At 43.6% G+C, this 25,376-nt stretch overlaps 2 protein-coding genes across 2 annotated transcripts; one reads left to right on the forward strand and one right to left on the reverse strand.

The window, feature by feature from the left end:
* On the reverse strand, nucleotides 1,375-3,465 carry LOC8056461. Its single transcript, XM_002445587.2, has one exon. The coding sequence runs from the start codon at nucleotides 3,220-3,222 to the stop codon at nucleotides 1,798-1,800; it is 1,425 nt and encodes a 474-aa protein (XP_002445632.2). The 5' UTR covers nucleotides 3,223-3,465; the 3' UTR covers nucleotides 1,375-1,797.
* LOC8056895 (glycoprotein 3-alpha-L-fucosyltransferase A) lies at nucleotides 15,711-23,013 on the forward strand. The gene is made up of 7 exons (XM_002444459.2): nucleotides 15,711-16,196; nucleotides 17,825-17,985; nucleotides 18,731-18,972; nucleotides 19,152-19,256; nucleotides 19,623-19,779; nucleotides 21,972-22,199; nucleotides 22,546-23,013. Exons 1-7 carry the CDS (start codon nucleotides 15,849-15,851, stop codon nucleotides 22,799-22,801), a joined length of 1,497 nt encoding a protein of 498 aa, XP_002444504.2. The 5' UTR covers nucleotides 15,711-15,848; the 3' UTR covers nucleotides 22,802-23,013.

Raw genomic sequence — 25,376 nt, forward strand, 5'->3', positions numbered from 1 at the left:
GAAACTCCCATTGTGGCGGACAATACGAAGTGGAACGCTGGACACGATGTTGAAGCTACAAGAGTAGCTGAAATATACTTTGTCGAGCATAGTCACGTCAAAAAAGAACGGATTAAAAGACTACTACGCTGCTCTTTTTTTCTTTTCTTTTTTACTTTTAATCCCAAGTTGCGGCGTAAACCAAGGTGAGTTAATCTTAAGCTGAGTAATACTAAATAAAATCTAACGGAAAGGGGGCAGCTTCGCTCGTGAAAGCTGCATCACCTCTGCTTTACCGCACCTCCCAAGTTCAAAATTCGTAGAACCTCTCCCAGCAGCCTCCCATGTCCGACCATGCTCACAGCCAAGTACTGTACCTGCTGTACTCCTGGGAACCCCAGCCAGCCAGCGTGCTGCGCTCAGCCTTTGCCAACCATTTCAAATCTCACCAACGGTCGCGATGCGACGACGAGCAGCCACGGCCCGCGCAGTACGCCAGTCGCCAGGCCCAGGACCACCGGACACACACACACGCGTGTGAAGAGGAGCGCGCGCGGCGGCGGCGGCTCTCGGTCACGCGTCGCTGTTCCGCCACAGGCCGTGGCTTTGGCTTTCCGCGACGCCGCGCGGCACAGGGCAGCAGGCAGCAGCGAGCCCGCCCGCGCGGCACAGGTTTGGCCGGCCGCCGCAGTCCCCAACGCCGCCTAAAAACCAACCTGTCGCTCTCATGACATGGAGGCAGTGGGAACGGGGGAACGCGCTGCGCCCTGCACGCGTGCAGCCGCCAGCCACACCAGGCAGCGGCAGTGGTGGACGGGCAGGGCGGGCGCCGGGCAGGAGGGACATGACCGCGTGGCGTGCCTCCCGAGGCCGCGGCCGCGCGCGTGTGCGTGCGCCGGAGCACGGCAGCGGAACAACAAGGCGTCAAGGCTGCTCTTTTTCCCTGTGGCCCAACAAAAAAAAAAAAAAAAGGCGGCAAGCAAAAGCACAAGTGCATGCATGACCGCACGAGCATTACCCCCCACAACAATTTTCACTCATGGCATCAAAAGTGAAGAATGAAGGGTTGAAAAGAAGGCGGTAAAAATCGTGACGCGTGATTAAAGCAAGGTGGTGAATAAACTCTGAACAGTATACGTACTCCGTACGGGGTAGTACGTGCAAGAGCAAAGCACAGAGTAGTAGTAGTAGTACTCTATACTGGTACGGCAGCCGATGCCTGGAAGGCTGGAATCTGACCGTTTGCTACTGGAAATGAGGAGTCGGCACGGCAGATGAGATGAGATCTAGATTGGCGGGAGACATCGGCATCCACCTTGACACCCAAAGAATGGACAAAAAGTACAGTTTCCTCCTTATCAAAAAGATTGACAGAAAAAAACCAAACCATGCGAGTACGGTCCCGGCACACGGGTTTCTTCCTCCTCTCATACAACACGGATGAATATCCGCTGTAAATTTCCTGCTAATTACTACCATGGTATTGCTACCTCTTTTATTCAGTGTTAGATACTCTTGCAACGTCAATCAATGTAGGTAGCCGTTAGTAGTACTACTACTACTACTGACTTCAAAGCATTTAATTACATCCCCGCATGGACATGATGGTGGGGTTAACTTTTCGTACAGTTTTTACTACTTGATTAAAGTACAAGTATTCTTTTCTTGTATACTGAAAAAAGTCAAGAAAAAGAGCAACTTTTCTTTTCTCTAATTGCCTCCCTCCAGCGGCGGCTGGGCTGATGTGACCATGCCACCACGGCTGCGGTGACGGCGGCGGGAGCCGGGAGGAGGTAGCAGTAGCTCAGTCAGTCTCGGTCAGGGGCGCGCCACCGACTGCGCCAGCCGCTCCACCTTGACGGCGATCTCCGGCGGCACCCGCACGGCGGGGCGCGGCCGCTCCTTGCACCGGCGGAGGTCCAGCCCGAGCGCGTCCGACACGTCCTCGGAGCTCCACCCGGCGCGCCGGAGCGAGTCGGAGCACCGGTCCGCCTTGAGCAGCAGCGCGTCGAGCACCGCGTCTGAGTCCACCGCGGCGGGGTCCGTCGCCGCCGCGTCCTCGCCGCCGTCGAACACCCCGGAGGCTGCCACCTCGACCATCTCCGTCACCTCCGAGTCCCTCCACCCGCCCTGCCTCAGCACGTGGCCGAGACGGTCCAGGTAGCTGTCGACCCAGTGCGGGTTCCGCGACCGCCTGGCCGGTGCCGGCGGCGGTGGCGGTGGCGACGCGCACCCGGAGGACCGCGACGACGCGGTGGACGCCTCCGAGGAGGACGAGTCGCGGCGGCGGCGGTCGGACGCCGCGTCGCTCCAGAACTCGATCCACCGCGGCGCCTTGCGGCCGCCGCACGCCGCGTCGAGGCTGCGGCGCGTGCACTGCGTAGCAGCTGCGGCCTCGCCGGCGTGCTGCTGCGGCGGCACCGACGACGACGACGGCAGCGCCGACCGCGGGTCCAGCATCGGCTGGAAGCAGGCGTCGCGGGTGAAGAAGTGGAGGAGGTCGAGGCCGACGCAGAGGACGCGGTCGTCGGTGACGAAGAACACCGGGTTGCCCGCGAGGCAGGGGCGGCAGGGCAGGAAGCAACGGTCGAAGAGCGGCACGAGCAGCGGCGCGCGTCGGATGGCGGAGCGGGCGAGCCGCAGCGCGCGGTCCGGGTCGGCGGGGCGCGCGCCCCAGCACCGGGGCCACAGCGCGCCGCGCGCGATCTGGAGCGACGCCGCCGCGATGGGGAGGTCGAACGCGGCGCGGAGCCCGGAGCGGGAGCGCCAGTCGGGGAAACCGGGCCCCGAGGGGACGCCCGCGGCGAGGACGGCGCGGAGGTCGGGCGGGAACGCGAACCCGAGCTCGGCCTCGGCGCGCGCCAGCTCCAGGTCCGTGAGGCCCGGGAGCACGGGCACGTGCGCCGCCCGGAGGTGGTCCAGCACCGCGGCCGCGACAGGGGCGAAAGAGTGCAGCCCGTGCTGCCGCGGGGAGGCCGATGCCGAGGAAGGCCCCGCCGCGGCGCGCGTGGACAGGCGGCGCAGCCCCGCTGCCTGCGCCGCCGGGGTCAGGCTGAGGCCGGACATCCGGCGGTCCACGTCCACCATTGCCGCCCAACGCCGCCGCCAAGCTGCCTCCTCCTGTTGGCTTTGGACAGAGGAGGCGCGGAGGTCTGCAACGGCCGGAGGGAGTGAATGAGGTGCTGTAGCTAGAGGCCGGTTGGGAAACGGGGAGGCGGGTTTATATAGTGGTGAGGCAGCCATTGCCCCGCCCGTCGGCGTCCGGAAGGGGGCGGGGCAAGGGCTGTAGGGGGAGGTGGGGAGCAACGGCAGCCGCTCTTGCGTTGGCGTCTCTGGCTTGATTGTTTTTGTTCTCTCCGCCGATCCGCCCTCGCGTACGCAGGTCGTATCGAAGGATTGTGAGACGGAATTTGTCTGCCGACGCGTCACTTTCCGCTAGTATTCTGGCCTTGTTTAGTTAAAAGGTGAATAGCTTTTTTTTGAATATTATAGTATTTTTATTTTTATTTAATAATTATTGTCTAATTATACACTAACTAGCTTAAATGATACGTTTCACAAATTACAATGTAATTAGTTATTTTTTTTATCTCTATTTAAAGTTTTATGCATGTGTTATAGGATTTGATGTGACGAAAAATCTTTAAAAGTTTTTAGGTTTTGGGGTGAACTAAACAAGACCTTTGCTCTCGTCCTGCATCGTTGTCTGTTCTACTACTGCCCCGCTGAGGCCTTGTTTAGTTGATAATTTTTTTTGATTTTGAGTACTGTAGTACTTTTATTTTGCACTATGATAAATATTGTTTAATCAAAAACTAGCTATGCTTAAAAGATTCGTCTCGCAAATTACAGATAAACTGTGTAATTAGTTTTTGTTTTCGTCTATATTTAATGCTTATTCATGTGCCGTAAGATCCGATATGATGAGAAATCTTGAAATTTTTTTAGATTTTTTTAGGAACTAAACAAGGCCTGAATCAGATCCGAAATGTTACTTGCACCGAATTTGTTTTCATATTTTTGTTAGTTTGGAATAAGATATGAATAATATAGAATACCAAATATGAATTTGTCTAGGCTACAAACTCAAATAAATGTGTGTCGAATATAGGATGAGCCGGATTCGAACAATGTCAATCACAAAAACTTCTTTGAATATTGAGTAAATTCAACCCTCATATATATCACATGTTTTTAATTCTTAATAAAGAGACGTTAGTAAAATACCCAAAAAAAACTATAAATTCACACATTATCATACATTTTCAAGATTTCCAGCGAAGAAAATTATTGTCAAATCGAGGAATTTCCAGCGAAGAAAATTGCATTAGCTAGAGATGTGTACTTTCTCAATTTATACTTGAATATAAGTTTATTAAAATATTTTAGTAAAGTCTATATAGCTTCAGAAAAAGGGTAATCGCTATACTTCACTTATTCCCTTTAGACTGAAATTGTTTTGACTTCCTGTCCATTCCAATTCATATGTGATAGAACTATCCAAAACTTAATAACCGACTTTAGCTGCCCGGATTATACATACGTCCGGTTGGTTATCTGATGCATATATCCATATTCGATATCTGGGAAAATGTCTTTTTTTAAAATAAAATAAAAAAGAAATTGCTATCTCATCCTAACGGTCAAGAAAGATCCATACCGTTTATATATGCTGAATGAATTTCGTTGAGCATATTTGCACGCGCCCTGTTCCTACGCCCTACGGCATATTTGCATGTGGTTGGCGCCTACGGCAGAGCAGAGCCTCGTGCAGATACAACAGAACCGCTTAAATTGAATGTGCCTGGCCGGCTGAACATGCATCATTGTTATTATAGATTTTAATTACAGTGCCACCTAAGCATCGTAGTTTCTATAGATATTAATTGCAGTGCCACCTAACCATTTTGCTGATGTGGCAAAGTAGTTATTGAAGAGAGAGTAAAAATCATAGAAACTGAGTTAGAAACCATGTGTACACCAGATCCAAGGCATGAAGTGACATGATTGGTTGAGAATGGGGAGAGAATGAACATGATTGTGCCCCCTTAGGACACTCTCAATGTAAGACTCTATCACAGAGTCCAAGACACTTAATTACATATTATTTATGGTATTTTGCTGATGTTGCGGCATATTTATTGAAGAAAGAGGTAGAAAAAATAAGACTTCAAGTCTTATTTGGACTCCAAGTCTACATTGTTCGAGATAATAAATAATTTTAGATTCTATGATAGAGTTTGCATTGTGAGTGTCCTTATTCATGCTTAGCCGTTGTTGAGTTGGCTGCGATGCTCGGTCTTCTGCAGCACAAAATGGACAGGAGAATCGTTTTGCATTGACGAGAAGGCGCCTTTTTTTTTTTCTTCAGTCAGTGGCTCAGTGCACACTGTACGACCATGTGTGCAGTGGCCAATTTTCAAAGGAAATCTAATTCTCCGCTGAAAAAAGATGAGAGAGGTTTCTGGTATTAATTAATTTTAGACTCGTGGAGCCTTCAAAACTTAACCGACGTTAAACAAAGGACGGGAGTGTGGCCTACAACGCTCGCCAAAGAAACGCATGAATAAAAACCCCAAGGTGATATGATGGCGTGATGCAAAAAGCTAGCACGAGTTCTCTTCATGACGGCTCCTCTTGTTCTATTAGTATTTTTACACAAGTGATATATAGATGCTCCTCTTGGTTATAACAAAGTCTCTTTTATGGCTGTTGTTTTATTTGTAGTACACGTTCCTCTTGTTTGTAACGGGCACAGTTTATTTGCTACTGTAGTTAACAGCTTCACTAATCCGCATTTTGCGTGTGATAATTTATAATTTGTAACGTGACCCTTCGCTATCTGCCGGTGACTGGGTCTGGGTTCGAGTTCGACTGAATTTATCATGCAAAGTGCTTGTGCTCAGTGCTGACGATCGACACTCTTTTTCAAACGTGCCATGATGATCATCTCCTCGATCGATCTATCAATGGCTTTCGGAGTTTCGGTTCTCGATCGTACAGTAGAATGAAATTCATGTCAAACACCAGTAGGAAGGACCTACCTCTACATGAACCGTTCGGCCTGGACAAGACGGACACCTTCCCGGCCGGACTAGCTCATTGGTCAAGAATCAAGATGCCCGATCGCTCCAGTCGCTACACGATGGTTGGGTACTTGGATGGCCGATGGCTGATGGGCACGGTGCACTGCTGCCTCGAGAAAATTTGCAGCAGGGCTGAGGATGAGACAAGGAGAAAAATTGCAGCAGGCCACGGATAGGCCTTGTTTAGTTGCACCTAAAATCTAAAAATATTTTAATATTTTTTTGTCATATTAAATCTTGCGTTACATATATATATAAAGTATTAAATATAAATAAAAAATAGTTAATTATATATTTTATTTGTAATTTGTGAGATAGATCTTTTAAACCTAGTTAATTTACCGTTAAACAATAATTGTCAAATAAAAACAAAAGTAGTGTCTAAATCCAAAAAAAAAATTTAAATGTAAACAAGTCCTGGATTTCACTGCTGCATGCATTCCTCTCCCTGTGACGGCCCGAGCCGAGAGGTCAGCTTCACTAATTTGTCACGTTTCATGCTGGTGTTATTGTTCCGTTGCTTGTGGCCGCAGCTGCCTAGAACTGATGGATTGGACAATGCTTAATTACTTGGAGTCTTGGACCCGGACCCTTGAATCTCTTCTTCGGTCTTGTGTGTACGTGTTGCTTGAGTGTTGAGTCTCTTTGCCGATGGATTTGTGTTACATACTAGTATTAGCCTAATTTCTCTATGTCTGAGTCTCGATCTCCGCCGTTATTATAGTACAGACACAAATTGTGAGCAATGATATCTACCGGCAATTCATCGTGATAGCAAGCCGTCACTGCCAGAATAATGCCTTCTATAGAAAGAGAGTGAAAAAACCTCTCTATAAAGGCGGCTTGCTCACAGTGGACAGTAGAATAAGGAATTATACATAGAAGGAGGCAACTATAGAGGTTTAACTTATAAAAATTGAGCGCAACCCAACTAGTTAGGTTAATCATTGTGAATATCTGGGTTTAAACGACTTGGCGCATACGAGTGCTCGTATTTTCTTTATATATATATATATATATATATATATATATATATATATATATATATATATATATATATATATATATATATATATATATATATATATATCTCCTAGGATTTAAAGTGCTATTCTTTTAGCATGGTACGTGACATGCTTGTTGACAGCAAGGCTCTATGATAATTTCATAAATCTCAAGATCTAGCTAGCAATAATAATTCAATGATCATGTCTTTTTATTGTGAATCATAGCACAAACACAGGACGATCACATGCATGCAAGCACACTCGCTCCTATAAACAAATACTCATCCTACTCCACTATGATCTCTTTGAAAATACGAACCTGGAAGATTTTTCACATGCACCATATTGCCAAGTCGGCTGCCATGAGTATGAGCGCTTTCTAAATAATAAACCTATAGACTTCAAAATTCATGGGCACTATCAAGAGAGACGGTTGTCTACCATGGTAAGAATAGCAAGCATGGTTAAATCATCAAATATCGAAAGAAATTTAGGAAAATAGGAGCCTAACCTCGGTGCAAAAATATAAATAAATAACCTACACTCATTTCTCCATCAGCTCTCCACTATGCATATTTCTATCTCCGCCACCGCTCCCGCTCAACCTTCATTGGCCCTAGGCTTTGCTGGAGAGAGAGAGAGAGAGAGAGAGAGAGAGAGAGAGAGAACCATATAGAAGGAAGAATAAAGGAACCAAACCCAAGTCCCCAACCTATCTGGATGACTTGTAGAAGGCCGATGGCCGATCATTGTCATAGGAGACCGACAAAAACCATGGCAGCCATATCCACCAGATGCTGAGAGGAGTGTAGCAAGATCCACCTGCATCCACCAGATACCGCTCCCCTCCTTGATGGATCTATCCATGGCCATCGGATCCCACATCCTCATCGATGGAATGTGACCATTGAATTCCGCATCATCTTTGATGGATTCGGCTTTTGCATTACTAGTGTAGCAGTTTTATTTTAGAGGCTTGCAGAAGGTTGATAGGAAAGCACATATGTGAACTAAGATTTCCACAGGACAGTTTAATGCTTATCTCTATAAATAAATTTCAAGAAATATAAAAGAAGAGCCAGCTTGACGAGCACGCTGTGGAATTCACCACAGAACTTAAAATCATGGCTACGCCATTGATTCCAACGAGAGTTGGACGTAGTTGCCACCTCGCATGCTCTTGGCTCCACACAAGCTGTACTTCCAATAACTATGTGTCGCAACAATGGTTATTCATGGACTCGGTTTACATAAGATCCATGTAAGTGAAAAGTTGCACATCCGCCAAGAAAGTGGTTAGCATCTCGTGGACATGTGTCAAACACTAAGAGCATCTTCAGAGATGATAGACGGCTACAGATAAGTGAAGTTGCAATATAGCTCACGTACAGTCCCCGTGGAAGGCGTCATTGTCTTTCCATCAAGTAATACGATATATATTCCCTCATCTCACAAAGCTAGACGTTTGGGAATTGATCACGTAGAATAAGGTTGAGGTTAAAAAACCTGACATATACCCTTCTGATTTAACACCGCCAAAGCACCACTCACAGCAACATTTTCTATTCATCTCCTGTGATGGAAAGGAGTATGTGCAGGGGATGGATGGACTGATGGGATGGCGCTTAGGGTGAAACCACTACAAAGTCATTCTTTTTGGTACAGAATTTGAGATGTCTAGTATTATGAGACGGAGGAGTAACAAAGAATTTTAAGATGCAATCTACTATAGGGGAAATTAGGCCTTGTTTCGTTTACCCTAAAAACCAAAAACTTTTCAAGATTCCTCATCACATCGAATCTTGCGGTACATGTATGGAGCATTAAATATAGATGAAAACAAAAACTAATTGCATAGTTTGTCTGTGAAATCACGAGACAAATCTTTTAAGTCTAGTTAGTCTATGATTGGACAATGTTTGTTAAATAAAAATAAAAGTGTTATAGTGTCATAATTCAAAAAAATTTCAGATCTAAACAAGGCCTTAGAGGATTTGGTTTCCCTTGTTTAGTTCTCAAAAAATTTTGCAAAATTTTTCAGATTCCCCGTCACATCAAATCTTTATACGCATGCATGGAGTATTAAATATAGACGAAAATAAAAACTAGTTATACAGTTTGGTTGGAATTGACGAGACGAATCTTTTGAGCCTAGTTAGTTCATGATTGGACAATATTTGTCAAATACAAACGAAAGTGCTACTATTCATATTTTGCAAAAAAATTTTTAACTAAACAAGGCATTAATGATTGGACTATTGGAGGCGGCCCCCGGGCGTGCAACAATCTAGTCATCTCTAACCTAGGTTACCAGCATGCATTGCATGCTTGAACCTGCTCTACTAGGCTTAGCTGGTACCTGCTGCTGGACATGAGTAGCTGTCGCGCTCTAGATCGACGAAAGTTCGTGCTCGTCAATCATCAAAGCCTGTAACGGTACGGTGACGAGTGTGTGGTTGCATGCTTTCAACACTAAATAGTGCTGCGCTTTGACGTTTGGGTCTTTGGGAGTTCGATCGGGAAAGCGAGTCTCCCTTTCTCAGAATTATATTTCGCTGAATTCAGCGGCTTACATACTGCCAAGATCGTTATGCGAACAAAAAAAAAAAAGCCAAAAGAGATCGATATGGAAGTATGGAACAGAGATGGCACACTAGATTCGCAGTCCCACTCCCACCCAGGCGTACAAGTCGATCGATCGGGGACTGGAGGGCTCGTTCGGTTGTTCTTGGAATAATTTGCACTCGGATTAATTGTTTGGCTAATTTATAGTATGGCTTTTGATGAGCTGAATAGTTTCTAGGTACATCCAGGAGAGATCGAATCGCGTTCTCCTCTCAGACACTTTTTTTTTTCCCCGGACAGTGTCATCAGGATACGATCGACGCGGCCGATCCATGGTCATCCCGTGAGCGTGAGGTGAGTTCAAGACGCGACATGATATGCTCAGGTCGACAACTGATCAGCTAAAAGTTGCTTCGATTGGTGCATGCTGTCGTGGTTCTTGTGAAAGTTCAGTCAGCTGTTAACTACTCCTCCAGCTTCGATTACTGCCGACCAACAGATGAATGGCGACCATCCTTTTTTTCTCGGTCCCGTCCGTGCGGGTGACTAATGCGCCAGCCATCAGCCAACCGAAAGCGCCCGTGATTCCACGCGCGCCGGCACTAGTAGCCTCCTAGTACTAGTAGTAGCAGCAGTAGCAGTGATCCGTTGTGTGTAGGACGACAGCAAATCAGCAGTCACCAACCACCACGCTGCTCGTGTGCTTGCTCTGCTTTGTTGGAGCTAGCCTAGTAGTACCTAGCTACCGCGACAAGCAGGCCATAGCCATGCATATACTCTACCTGCTGCTTCAGCTCATCAGTAGTTAGTGGCGAAGCTAGAGCAAATTAGAGGAAGGTGCACTTGCCTTGTGGATACATAAAAATAGATTGTACGGGGGTGCATATATGGTGAAATTTTAGCCAAATCCACTGTTTTTAATATTTTGGGGGGTGCATTTGCACCCCGTAGGAGCAACGCAGCTCCGCCCCTGTCAGTAGTACGTGCTCGTCGTTGGAGTACAAAAGCCGTCCATCTTTTAATCTCTGTTTGGGGACAAATGAAAAGGGTGAGGCGTGAATTAATTCTACACTAGTAGCCTTCTGATTTAGGGTGTGTTTGGTTGGAGGTGCTAAAGTTTAACAGATACGATAACATTTTTTATTTTATTTAGCAATTAGTGTCTAATCATAGATTAATTAGGTTCAAAATCAAAAGATTTGTCTCACAAATTACTCTCTAGCTGTGTTTTTAGTTTTATAAATAGTCTATATATTTAATACTTTATACATATGTCTAAACATTGATGTGATGAAAGTTAAAATTTAATAAAACGCCAACTAAACACTAACAACGGAACCAAACAGAGCCTTGCTAATTGCATGCAGTTCTAGCAGCTAGTGCTACTCTAGTGCTAGTGCTAGTAGCTCCGGTTCCTCCTCGTGTCCGTCCGTGTTGGTGTGTTGCTTTGTTGTCGAGCTGAGCGAGCGGCGACCGTGATGACTGATGAGCTTTTCCTGCAGCAGTACTAGTAGCTGCAAGACACTTGGCTAAAGCCATGTCGGCAGGGGCGAGGCTATCATCAATGTTATGGTGGTGCACCACTCACGCAACAAATGAATTTTTCTCATATTACATGGTGAGTATTGGTGAATTTACTAACAAATTTTTGGTGCACCCTGGTGCCAGTGCACCACGGTAACACAACGTGGCTTCGCCCCTGCATGTCGGCCGATCCATGACAATGACACAACTAGTAGCTAGTTACTACACCTTCTAGGACTTGTTTAGTTCCAACTTTTTTTTTAAAAAAAATGATACCATAACAATTCCGCCATTTGTATTTTACAAATATTATTCAATCATAAACTTTCTAGATTTAAAGGAATCATCTCACAAATTATAGATAAAATGTATACTTAGTTATTTTATTTATCTATATTTACTGTTTCATATACGTGCCACAAGATTCGATGTGATGAGAAATCTGGAAAAAAAAAATTGAACTAAACAACACCCTACTATAGAGGCTAGGCAGAGGCGGTGGAGCCGGCGCCGTGTAAAAACAGGAGTACGTACGTGGCCTTCGTGTGGTGCATGCATGCGATCCAAGAAGTTGCAACAACTTGCTCTGCGTCTCGAGCCCGTACATAGGAGTATATATTGATGTACTGGAGTAGGATAGGAGTAGTAGTATATACGTACCTGGGCGGCAGAGATTGTGGGCAAATCCTTTTCATCGCTGGGCTAGCTATAGGGGCTATCACGAAATGATCGATCACCCATTCACCCCGATAATGCGGCGCTCGTGCGGGTGTACCTATGCCATGTAGAGTTGGCGGCCTAGCTTTGTCCGCCCGCCGGCAATCTAACGAGCAACACGATCGATCGAGAGCGAGTGCGCTCCGCACATACTGGTACGACACAGGACCGAATATAATATGCATCTCGGCTTTATTTCTCACCCCTCCTAATTTAGCCATGCATTGCTAATCATGTGGTCTTCATTTCTGAGGTATACCTGTGCATATGTCTGATGTGGACTCCGTCCCGTCTAATCGGCAATCACTCACTCGTTTCTCTCCTCCTCGATACATACAAAAGCTCTATTTCTATGATGTGACACACTATTTAATCTTTATAAAACCCCATAAAATCTACGTACATTGAAACAAGCTTGTATATATCTCATCTAGAAAACACTTCGCATGAATAATGAACCGATTATTCTTCCATCTCCTCTCGACGGCCTGCTGATTAAAAGGCAAAGCTAACCATCATCATAAATTAGTACTCTTAGTCTCTTTCATGGCGTGTTTAATTATATATAACAACCAAACAAACAAACTCTAGCTAGGTACAGAACACACTTGGGCCAGCTAAAAAGAAACTAAAGCTAATAGCCCTAGGTGCAACTGCTAGCCATCCTAGGTACATCCTAGGTACATATATATATAGTAGGCAGGCATACGCTTTGTCGAAGAGATCAAAAGAAGATGCCATGAACGCTTGCTTTTTAGATGGTTATTATTACTATACGGTCGATGTATGAGCATGCACGATCGATTAGGAAAGAGGCCTTGCATCGTCGATCGGTCGGCACCCGTGCGTCGTGATCGAATCGAACATGATTGATCGTAACGACACCAAAGATACCTTCAGGTAGCAAAAGCCAAAAGGCTGCGTACGTGCGGGTGTGTATGCTGTTGAGATAGAGATGCATCTTTGAAAATTCCTGCTGCCTCGCTCTCCACTGCAGTTGTGTGCCGCGATCGATCCAATCCAATTACCATCTCGATCGCCTGGGCCGGTACTCGATGCTTCAAACTAATTAAGAGCAGGCCAGGAATGCAATCACACGAGACAGGGCTTAATAAATTCTCAGACTGAGTAATGATCTCGTTTATCATATTTGCTGGTCCCTGCTGAACACACTGGTTTGCAGTTTATAATGCATGACAAGTCCGTTAGTTGCCGACTCTAGAATCTGGACGGCTGTGGACGGTGTGTCCACAAATCTACTTACCCCCCCCCCCCCCCCCCCCCGGTCGTAAATATTATGATAGGGGAGAATCAATCATTTTTTTTGCGAGTGAATCAATCAACATGTATGTAAAGGAACTGAAGAGCGACGAATGAGACCAGCAAATTAAACTCCATGGCTTTATTTATTCTGTTTTTATTTGTTGCCATTTCTCTTGTTGCATCCTCCAAATTGGTAACCACTAACCACTCAGCAACTAATTAATACTCACTCCGTCCACGAAAGAATCAATTCCTAGGATCCGTGCCAGTCAATTTTTTAAAAGTTTGACTAACTTTATAGAAAAGAATAACAACATCTATAATATAAAATGCACATTATATAAAAATATATTCTATGATGAATCTAATGATACTAATTTGATACCATAAATCTTAGTATTTTTTTCTAGAAATTTAGTCAAAGTTTAAAAAGTTTGACTTAGGACAACTCTAAAAATTGACTCTTTCGTGGACGGAGGGAGTATGTCTGTTATGACAGTCCTGTTTGGGTTGGCTGTATATATCCCTAGCTATCTGTCTTTCATGGACCACATATATAATAAAGAACATACTCCTAATGTTAAATCCTAGTATATATGTATCCCTAGTATATATGTACAATGTTAAATAACATATGTATATATGTATGTACAAGGTATACGCATATATCCCTAGTAAAGAACATATATCCCTAGTATATATGTATGTACAAGGTACGCATATGTACAATGTTAAATTGTTAATGTTGAAAGAATGAATTGCCAGCCACAAACAACATGCATGCTCGGGAAGTCAGGATGCAGCATGCATGGGGGACATGGTGTGAATTGTTCGTTCCTTTTCGAGTTGTTTTTAATAAACCGGTTACTGATCTTTCGTTGTTTTGATGTTCCCGGAGTACATGAAGTGTAGATGCATGACGGTTCCAAATGATTTATATCCCCCTCTTGTCTAAGCTACGTTCATAATATGTTGTGGTCCAGTAGGGATTAACATGTCTTTTTAACCACTCTTTACTGTACCACCTTACCTGAGTACAAGCAACACAAACTCTTGTTGATTTTCTTTGCAAAGTTGGCACATACCTAACATGGCTAATTTAGTTGGCTAAAGGCCCAACAAGAAAAGCCAAGGTCCAAAAGGTAATTGGGAGCACCACGTGATGAAATTTCAAACTTTTCTTTTCTCCCGGCTATAATTCATTTTTCTTTGCCTTGTTTTCATTCCGTTTTAACAGCAGCGATTCATATGTGCCGGGCGATCTTGACCACCACGTTAATATGTGTGAGCCATCGTATTTGTTTTATGTGGCCAATTGCATGTTTGGTCTTTGGTAATGTTTTGGTTATAAATACTTTATTTTCACCAAATCTTGGAAAACAGTTACAAAGAATCTTTACAACAGAGCGCTTCATGATTGATTGCTAAAAATGTGGATGACAGTTCAAACAAACAATAATTTGTTGGATAACATGTAATCATTCATAGGGTTTTCACTCAGAAAAGGGCGAACATAAGAGAGTTAGATCTTGGTAACATGGGTAGGTGATGGCGAATACATGTGACGCAGAGCAAGAATTAGGAGGGTGCCGGCTGCTGAGGCCAAATTGCATGTCACATTCCTCCATCTATTTCTTTTTTTCTAGCTTCCTCTCCAACGTTAACATTACCCCTCAACATCTCCACTATGTTGCAGGCTTGCAGCAGTGAGGCTTGACCCCTCTCCTATTGAGCCTGTTGAATAGACACCTAAATTCAAGCATCACATTTTTGTTATGGAAAGTTTTAAAATACATTTAGACATCGGTTATAATGTTTTGGGACTATTTTTCATTTTCCTAGAGATAAATCTAATTTCTAGAAGTTTACATAAGCTTTATATATGGGGACTTGTGTCCTAATCTATATCTAGGATTTCTCTCGAATTTTCTAAAAGCTTAGAGAATTCTTTTCTATGGTTTAATCTTATTGGGTGTTTACTAGAATTTAATTAAAAAGAGATGAAACTGCCTTAAAAATTATTCTAACTGGGGCATGTAGATCATTTAGGCCTTGTTTGGATGTAGTCGGATTCACATCAATCCACATGTGTTGAGGTGGATTGGAGTAGAATTTGAACTAAATTCCACCTCAATCCACACCAACACACATGGATTGAAGTGAATCCGACAACATCCAAACAAGGCCTTAAATGGTTTTTGGAAGTTGAGGATGCCGTTTGTTTGGTTTTAAAAATTCTTATTAAAAAGATTGAATTGTAATATTAGTGAGGGAGGCCGAATGGAAAGTTTCCGATGTCGGCCTGGTTTCACTTGAAGCCCAAGATTCCATCTAGTCCTGAACTAACCAGGACTGCTTTGGGCCCAACTGTAACAGCCCGCGACAAGATGGAATCAGCGGTCCAATTCCCACCGGGCCGGCTCTCCAACAAAGGCCCAAAGGCAAGGTGGCCACTCCATTTCTCTGACATATGGGCGCCCACGCAACCTGCCTGCTTCTCGCCGGCGCCCGTCCGTGTCAATGGAGCCGACCGAGCGGCCGAACAGAACCAAATCCGGGCTGCTGCAGGCGTTGGGGTCGTTGGCTGGCCTGGCTCGTCCCAAACTCGCCTGCCCTGACCACACCAGGTCGTCCAACGACTCCCTTCGCGGTCGCCCCCCACGATCTCTCCACCACTTCCCCGCCGGCGCCGGCAAGGCGGCCAGCGATGAAGGGCTCCTCCCACCCGCAGGCGGCGGCAGGCCGGCGGCGGCGCTGGGGGTGGCTGCTGCCGCTCCTCGTGGGCGCCGCCTTCCTCGCCGAGATCGCGTTCCTCGGCCGCCTCGACATGGCGAAGAACGCCGAGGCGGTCGAGAGCTGGACCACCTCCTTCTACCGCCGCTCCGGCCATTGGGGCGACGCCGTGGGCGGGGGCGCCACCCCGAGGGCAGGCGGCGACGGCGACGGCGAGGACGAAGAGATCCGGCGGTGCGAGCAGCGGCTCGAGAGGGAGGACGATGTGCCCTACGACCGCGACTTCGACAGGGATCCCGTACTTGTTGGTGGCGCTGCCAAGGTCTGGTGCATGCCTTTTCCCTCGTGCTCTTAGTTTGTGTTAGGGAAGTTAGTTTGTTAACGAATGGGCTCCACTGATCTGCTAGTCAGGTGGATCGAAGTTGCTTCATAAGTTCGGGTGAAATGAAATCTCTGTCGTGTGAAACCTAGACCATCTAACCTTAGCATCCGTCTAATGAAGTATTCAACTTGGTGAAACATAACAGCATTTTATCTTTGGTGTTTTAAAGTTTAGATCTTCATTCATTACGAATTTATGAAATACTGAGTGGTCTGAATACGTCATTGAATGATACAAGGGCTTCTTCAGATTGTCTGTGGCCTACTTATATGTGCATAGTCCGAGAGAGTACCACTAGTTCCTACATGATTATAGAACCTTAAGTATCATGTATCCATGTAGCTTGTGGCTTAATAACTGGGTTAAAGAGAGAAATTGAACCTGATACAAATAAGATCACTCAAAATGAATTGCTTCATTTTAGTTTCCCCTCTCTGTCCTGCCCCATACTGGTCATGTTTCATGTTTGGCATGAGAGCTGACAGCCTTGTGGCCTAGCTGCTCAACCGGTTGGATTTTATGTCCAGTCATGTTTATATGCCTAAAGACCTAAACTGTTGTACTAGATTAGTACTCTGTTCCTTGAACGACTAGGAAGTTGTGGAAATGCTAGTTCATGTCATCTCTGCATGCTTGTATTGTGTCAAATGGTTAATTCTAATAGTTTGTTCAGATAAATTTAGTAAGTTTAAATAGCATATGGTTTAGAAAACTGTCATTTGGCACTTATTCTTCATCAATCCATCTCTTTTTGGAGGGAGGAAATTGTATTGATCCTAGATTAGAATGATTCTTGTGTCCTATTGATGTAGAAAGGAAAGTGGAGCCAATGTTAATTTGTTACTCAAGGAGTGTGTGAATACAAAGGAGTAAACAATTCCCAAAAGCAGCTGCTCAATGCCCTCCTTTCAATTTTATCCTCAGTTGCAATTTTGTTGTTCTGAAAGCTTGGGAAGTCTATTGTTTTAAAAGCAATGATGTAACTTGCCTAAAATACAGATTGGGGTCACCTATAGAAATTATAGATCGCCGCTGTAAATCATAGTTCTATAAATTATTAAATTTACACAGTGGTGGATTAGGATTATATTAGGCAAAATACTAGTTTGAGCCTAGCATGCAGTACAAGCCATTAGTTTTTTAATTTTGCATATTATGCCAGAATGAAAAGGGGGCCATAGCCCAAGCTGGCTAACTTGAATCTCCACCCCTGTTAAGGAAGATTTTTGTGTTTTTTTTTGTCCCACTGCTTGTTTTAATTTATTATTGTTCCATATTACTGATGATGAGTAGAACTAACTTGTGTCATAAAACTGATGTACGAGTTTGTGATTTGTATAGTAAGAAGGTTACAAGTTGTTTTGCCTAAAAAATGATTTTGGAAATTTCATTTCTGTTGGGCCGTACACACTTTAAGAATAATAGGTCCATATGTTTGTGTTTGTGCAATTAGTGATGTGCTGCTATTTATGGAGACTCTGCTGCATATCTGTAACATTAATGGCCCATCCATGTCTTACTCCACATCTGTCTATATACGAACTTATGCATTTCTCTTTCTCACTCAGGATTGGAATAAGTGCTATGTAGGATGTGAATTTGGTTTTTCTGCAAGCAAGACACCTGATGCTACTTTTGGAATTGCACCAGATCCTTCTGTAGATGGTATCCTCAGATCAATGGAATCATCTCAATATTATTCAGAGAATAATATTGATGTGGCTCGAGGGTGGGTAAGAACCAAGTTATTCTGATCGGTGATTTCCTACGATTTCTTTGCCCATTTGAATTGACATTCTGAATTTGGTACACATAACTTAAACTGCACTCTTCATTTAATACTGATGGGCCATAAAATTATCTATTTCTGTATATTCGTTATTTTTACACTGGAACTATTTTTTCTTCTGATATCTATGCTAAGAAGTGCAAGGCTAATGGACCAATGCCAATGCAGTTGGAGTTTCTTCTTATTGTTTATTTTGGTCGTGTTTAGTTTCTGTCATAGGCGCATTGTTTCCCTGGCAGCAGCAGTGAAGTGTGTGTTTTGAGTTTAGAGTTGTGCGTGTGGTTTTGTGTTGTTTTGTATGGGTTCTTGTCCCATTTTTTATCTTCTTAATATAATGATGCACAGCTCTCCTGCATTTTCGAGAAAAAAAAATCAATTGCCAAACCTGTTTCTCGCTGATCTTTAACCATTATGTTATTTCAATTAAAGAGGGAAAATGGGGTGTCGGTCAAAGCAATCATCCATGACAAGCCCATTTGCTTGAAATACTTTTGGTCTTGAATTAAGTAACGTCATTGATTGTGATCCTCATACTAAACCATGTTTTTATCATCCATGCCTTTGGTATTGAACTTTGGACTTTTGTCTATTGAACTTTGGACTTTTGTCCTCAAAAAAGCATGATTTATTAATTTTGAGAATCAATATTCTAATGGTCTGGCAATTTCATTGCTTTCTATAACAGGAGAGGGTACAAGATTGTGATGACCACCAGCCTTTCTTCAGATGTACCAGTTGGCTACTTTTCATGGGCTGAATATGATATCATGGCACCTGTGCCTCCAAAGACTGAAGAAGCTCTTGCTGCAGCCTTTATTTCTAACTGCGGTGCACGAAATTTTCGTTTGCAAGCCCTTGAGATGCTTGAAAATTTGGATGTCAAAATAGATTCATATGGTAGTTGTCATCGTAACCGTGATGGCAAAGGTACACTTTCTCTGCTGCATATGGTTAGATTCAGGTTCTTTATTTTATAGATACTTTGTCTGTGATAAGTGATCCTTTTTATTCTTGAGGCATAGTTTCTTCTGTGGGGTTGCATTTTTGTTATATTATGTTATGTAAAACTAAATTTAATGTACTTCATATCTTTTGCTTGGGTGCAGTGGACAAAGTGGACACTTTGAAACGCTACAGATTCAGCTTGGCATTTGAGAATTCTAATGAGGAGGATTACGTAACAGAAAAGTTTTTTCAGTCACTGGTAGCAGGTGACTTTTTATACTCCTTAGCCATCCACCCACACAATTTGCTTTTGCGTTTGTAAACTCTCTTCCCCCATGGCATGCCGAGCATGAGGTTATGTTCGTTGTTTGGTTCATCTCCCTAGGATGAACCTTTTTTTCACCTCATGGGTAGGCTTCCTTTCCTTTTTAGATTGTTTTATAATTGATTAGTTCATGTAGAAGCTTATTCCATTATATATTTTTGAGTTGGAAAAAGCAAACTGCAATGTTTATTTCATCGACTGAAATATACTTCCAGTTCTAAAGATTGATTTGCATTCTATATTTTGTGAAGCCTAAAGTTGTAACTGGAATTCAATGATTTAATATTTTATTTGCCCTTCACTACAGGTTCTATTCCAGTTGTTGTTGGTGCTCCAAATATTCAAGAGTTTTCTCCGGGAGAAGGTGCAATATTACATATTAAGGAACTTGATGATGTTGCTTCAGTTGCTAAGACAATGAAAAATATTGCTTCAAATCCTGATGCCTTCAATCAATCTTTGAGGTAATTGGGCTGCAAATCATTTTAAAGTCAATGATATCTGGAAGATCATATATTGATTTAACGTGATCTGGAATGAATCTGATGTCATGTGTAGCTGTTTGAGTTTTGTTCCACTTGTAAGGACTGTACTGTGTTATTTTGTCAACTTTATCTGTGGTGAACCTGTGATGCTTGACCAATTAATTTTTTTCATATCAATATCAGATTACCATAAACAATTTTTGTAAAGATGCGCTTTCCTGAGGAACTGAATCACCATGCAATTAGAGAATTTTTCCACATGAATCCATTTCTCCTTATAGAGAGGCTAGTGTGGCTGTCATGGGGCATCAGTTAGGGGCCCATAGGATCAATTAGAGGGATTTGATCAGTAAGAGATAGGATTAGATTTGGGTAAACTAGATATAGGATTGGATATAATTTGATTGGGCCTTCCTTAGGCGGCCAGGAGTCCTCTCTATATAAATGGAAGTGATGTATCAAGGAAGGGGGAAGAAAGAAGAACAAACAATCCAATTCTCCCAAATACTCTAGCCTCCCTCCAAGCCAAATTTGCCTGGCTATCTTCTGGCCAATGGTTATCCCCAAATGAACTAAGGCGCTGTTTGGTGGTAGGATTGGTAACACAAACGTAATGGAGTTAAAAGCTGTCAATGTTACGGCAACATATAGGGTGTGATCTGATTTCATTTCCATTTGTGTTACATTTCTACAAATCAAACACCACGTAAGGTTCATAACAGTGGCTCTGTCACTTTGGTAGTGAATCTCACCATGCAGTAACTCATTTGTCTGAGGTAGACCATTCACACCGCCAAAGCTTGCAGCTAACAGCTATAAACTAAAATCATGGGATACTTCTTTCATTAAGCAGGTCAAAATTGTATGCTTTGTCAATAGTTATTTTAACGAATCATAAAAATTGGGTCAAATAGTTATTTTCACCATTTCAAATTAGAAACTGATGCACATACAACATGATACATGTATGTCCTTGGCACAGGCACTGCGCTTTAATGTCCCCCTTTGTCTGCACAATGTGAAGAAAAATGGTTACAATGATTGGTGAATGTAGGCTGATTATTGCTGTGGCACTGTATACATAGCAGTGCTCTACTGCTCTTGTATTTATGCCCTTTTTGTTTGCCTGCCAGATTATATAATCAACTTTATAGCTGCGGAATATAAAAGTCGAAATAAGCTGGTCCAGGGTAACTTATAGGATTAAACAAACTGGGGGACCTTGGATTGTATAAGATGTCTTATAAGTTAGGTAAACAAATATGCCCCTGAATGACAAAACTATGATGTTTTCTAGCTCTTGCTGTGGAATGCAATGTTCTACTATCAGCCTCTTCCAGGATTAGATTTTACTTTCTTGTTTCACTCTTATAGATTTCTTGAATTGTCTGCTTGCATCAATTACTTGGTGCATTACTCTAGATTCCTGTATTTTGTACTTTAGGTTATGGTAACGTTCAAGTCCTAGTTTACTGTGTGCACCATCCAATATTTAATCCTGAGAATACAATTGCACATAACATATTCATGCTAGATGCTGCCAGAAACTTCCATGAAACCAAAATTAATAGCACCACATCAGTCCATTTATTCGAATCCAGTGAACTTATGCACCTAGCAGAGAGTAAATCATATGTATACAGCTTACACAGTTTCTGTGAAGTTAAAACTTCCTCAACATATTTTGGTGAAGAATAGAGCGCGAAAAGGAATGATAAATTCATGGGTGATACTTAAAATTGTCATGGCATGTCATTCAGGTCCATAAACTTTGAAACTGCTGATTATGGTCCATAAATAAACCTGTTAAATGTGTCATTAAGGTCCAATATGCCTTTTCAAAGTTCATGGACCTTGATAGAACTCCACAACAAGTTTAAAGTCACGTATGTATTTTTTACTCTAAAGTCATTTTGTTTACCACTCCAAATAAGACTTAGGTCCCTGTTCACAGTTTCTTTGAATATTTATAGTTCTGTACAAAGCATCTGAAGTTTTGATCCTGAAATCTGTATTAAACTAAGAGTGAATAGAACTTCCTGAGTAACATGTGGCTTATTGTAGCATCAAGCATATGGGTTTGTCAAGATCATCAAACAGACATCATTATAGCATCTGTCATGGTTTTGTACTAACAGTAAACACATCTCATTCTTTTGCTTGCATCTTAGGTGGAAGTATGATGGTCCCTCTGATTCTTTCAAAGCCCTTATTGACATGGCAGCAGTTCATTCATCTTGTCGTCTTTGTATACATATTGCTACCAAGATCCAGTTAAAGGAGGAAATGACTCCAAAATTTACAAATCGTCCTTGTAGCTGTTCCAGCAAAAAGGGAACAGTTTACCACTTATTTATCCGAGAAAGAGGGCGGTTTAAGTCAGAGAGCATTTATATGAGGTATGGAAGTTCTACTATTGATCTCACCCTTTACTTTTTGAGATATAAAAACTACAAAATCTTTAATCCAAAGATCTAGAAAGGTTAGATTGGTGAGGCTATATTATAACAATGTAGATTAGAAGAGCAAATAAAACTGCATTTCAATCATAGGTCCTACTGGTAATAAAGGAAACTTCATATACTTTGTAATCTCCATCTCTTTTGCTTGTTTTCTCATAATTGATCGAGCTATCCTGCTAGTTATGTTGCTCAATGTCTGCCAAGTTGTGTTGGGTGACAATATCTTTCATTGCATCTTGCTCCCTGTACAAGTTTAAACATGTTTGCAATCTATGCTGTGCAGATCGGGCCGGTTAACTCTGGGAGCCTTGGAATCTGCAGTGCTCAGTAAATTTAGGTCCCTCAATCACGTTCCTGTATGGAAGGATGAAAGACCACCGAGTATTAGAGGTGGGGATGACCTGAAAGTATACAGAATTTACCCGGTCGGTCTAACACAACGTCAGGCTTTGTACGGTTTCAGATTTAGAGATGATTCTGAACTCGAGCAATATATCAAAGACCATCCCTGTGCAAAGCTTGAAGTAATTTTTGTGTAACTATGCTCTAGGCATACGTTTTTCCCCCCTGATTCTTACTGAACTCCGTGTGCGAGTTTCAGTTGTATTGTAATGTAGGGTGTTTTGTGTAGCAAAGAAACTGATGCTAGTACAGATCATCAACCGGTTGTAAATTTTCCATGGCAGTGAACAGCAGTTCCTTCCTTCAGGAACAACCGCAAAGGAATCGACACGTTTCTTTGAAGAATTCATGCCAAGGCTCGCAAATCCATCCATCGCTGTTCTAAATTCTATTCGACCTAAGCTCACTGATCATGCAACTCTGCTACCAGGGGGGGACGATGTCGACGCCTCAACCTCAGCGACTCAAACACCGCACCGAGCCCAGGTAGCTGCTTCGGTGCGCTGGCGCTGGGCATCCTGAAAAGCAGATGGAAATCGCCTGCCATGCCATCTGTGAGCTGCTCTCGGGACCTCGCCAGCTTACGCGCACAGGCGATCTTTCTTTCACAGGTCAGGTCGGAGTCAGTCACACTCACACTCACATTAACCGCACAGTACGCACACGTGACACGACGGAAAGGAGTTGCGAGGCTCTCCACGTGTCGACGCCGGCCTGCTGCTCAAGATCTCCTAGATTGACAAAACATAAAGATTCCGGGGCCGGTCGGTTGGCCGTCCTAGGCCCTGGCCCAGCCATGCAGGCAGCACCGCCGGCATGATTGGCTCCCTCGTGATTTCAGCTCAGCAGCAGCACAGACGCTTTCTCGCGGTCAGCGGAACAACCAGGTCCAGATTCCGGATGAAAAATAATGCCAATTAGGAACGGGAGAACACTCAGGTCTTTCAGACAAACGAGTTAGTGTCACATGACTGCCACCTTAGGCCAACTTCCCCAACATCAGTAAGGGCGGTAAGGGCTTCTACAAAAGTGTGGTGGTGTTGGCAATGGAGGACAACTGTTGGGTAAGGTTAGGGTTATAGCGACAACGTGTAGGTGGGTTATCAAGGCAACACGAATGGCAAACGATATTTTAAATAGACAGATTTAGCCACCGCTATAGCAGCTATAGTGTTTGGGTAGGACGGAAGCTACGATGGTTGGCTTTAGCACTAAAGTAGTAAATAGCACGCTAAGTCTGCAAAATTGAGAACCATTTAGCAGCGTCATTCACGGTTGTCAAGCCGCATATGAAGACGTGGCTTCTTCTTAAGCCAAAGTAGCGAGGCCCAAAATAAATTATATATGCCACTTATTCGGGCATCATTCAACTTTGACATTGCATTTCACACTCCTATTGTCCAATTCTCCGAAAAAAAGTGGCTTTGGCTATGATGGTCGTGGTAGATGGTTATAAGTATAACCACGTGACATTTGCAACAAGGAACACCACCAAGCTAAGCTTGAAGCACTCTGTCTTCCAACTTTCAATTTGACACAATGTCTTAGCTAGTGGACACAAGTAGGCAAGATTTCATTCCCTCTTCTCACCATGGTTTATGAGGTGTCGTGTCTAGGTGAACTCTACAACATCTACATAACCATGCTTCTCATAGTTTTGTGACTTGTCTCATTTATTCTAGATTAAGTCTTTTCTTTGATTCTTTGAAATGTCAGTAGCTGGGAGACAAGAGTACCTGATTTTAACAAGTGCTTTTTGTTAAGCCGCTAAATTTGGCTGTTTGAGGCTATGGCCCTTTCTATGGCCTATGCAAAACTCAGCTACTAAATAACATCGGTGATCATTAAAAACATTGGTAGCAGGAGCCACTAGAGAGGAGGACAAAGCTAGAGATCAAGATGATGGCACGACACCAATAGATTAGCGAGGTGAAAGGTTTCACAGATCTAACTAGCAATAAGAGCCATCATAGAAGAGGAAGGGAAATGAGACAGATGCCAATGGCAACAACTTAGCCCGCCAGAGCTGAGAATGACTTAGAAGGCGGCGGCGACTTTGACTCGCAGAAGAAAACTAAAAGCATTATGTACCCGTCGATCATAATCCATCGACTGAACAAACAGGTGGTTGTTGAAAGATAGGTTCTTGTTTCATTCCACGATTTTCAAGACTACCATATCTTCTATCATGATCAAATCCATCTATTCACTATCTTTTATAAAAAATATCTTGATATGTGCCACCATTTTTTGTTTATGCGACGTCTAGCTTCATCATTCAATAAGTTTGAAAACCTCACACTGTGAGGAATACTACGTGTGGATTCAGCGGAGAATTAAAGGTTGTTCGGCAATCGGCCACTGTACTTTGGTCGGGAGGTGAGGGAGACCTTAACGGCTCCGAAAGGGCAAGGCTCGCCAATGCCTCCGCGACGCGCGCGCCGGCACGGGGGCTTGTCGCAATGTCTGTCGCCCGGCCGGGCCTCCCCCTGCTGCCCGGTCACCACTGACTCACTGCGAGTACTTGCTCGTTATTAGCTGGACTCCAACACTAGAGCTGATGAACCCCACGACCACGAGAGATGACTTTACTTTTGTTGTTACAAGCACTGGGTGCCAACTCATCACACGATCGATAAAAAGGCAGTAGTGACCGAACTGGAGCAGTGGCTGGCACTGATCTCAATCGAGCACTGTGGTCGTCTGTGTCCC

Source organism: Sorghum bicolor, chromosome 7, assembly GCF_000003195.3.
Source record: "Sorghum bicolor cultivar BTx623 chromosome 7, Sorghum_bicolor_NCBIv3, whole genome shotgun sequence".
NCBI lineage: Eukaryota > Viridiplantae > Streptophyta > Magnoliopsida > Poales > Poaceae > Sorghum > Sorghum bicolor.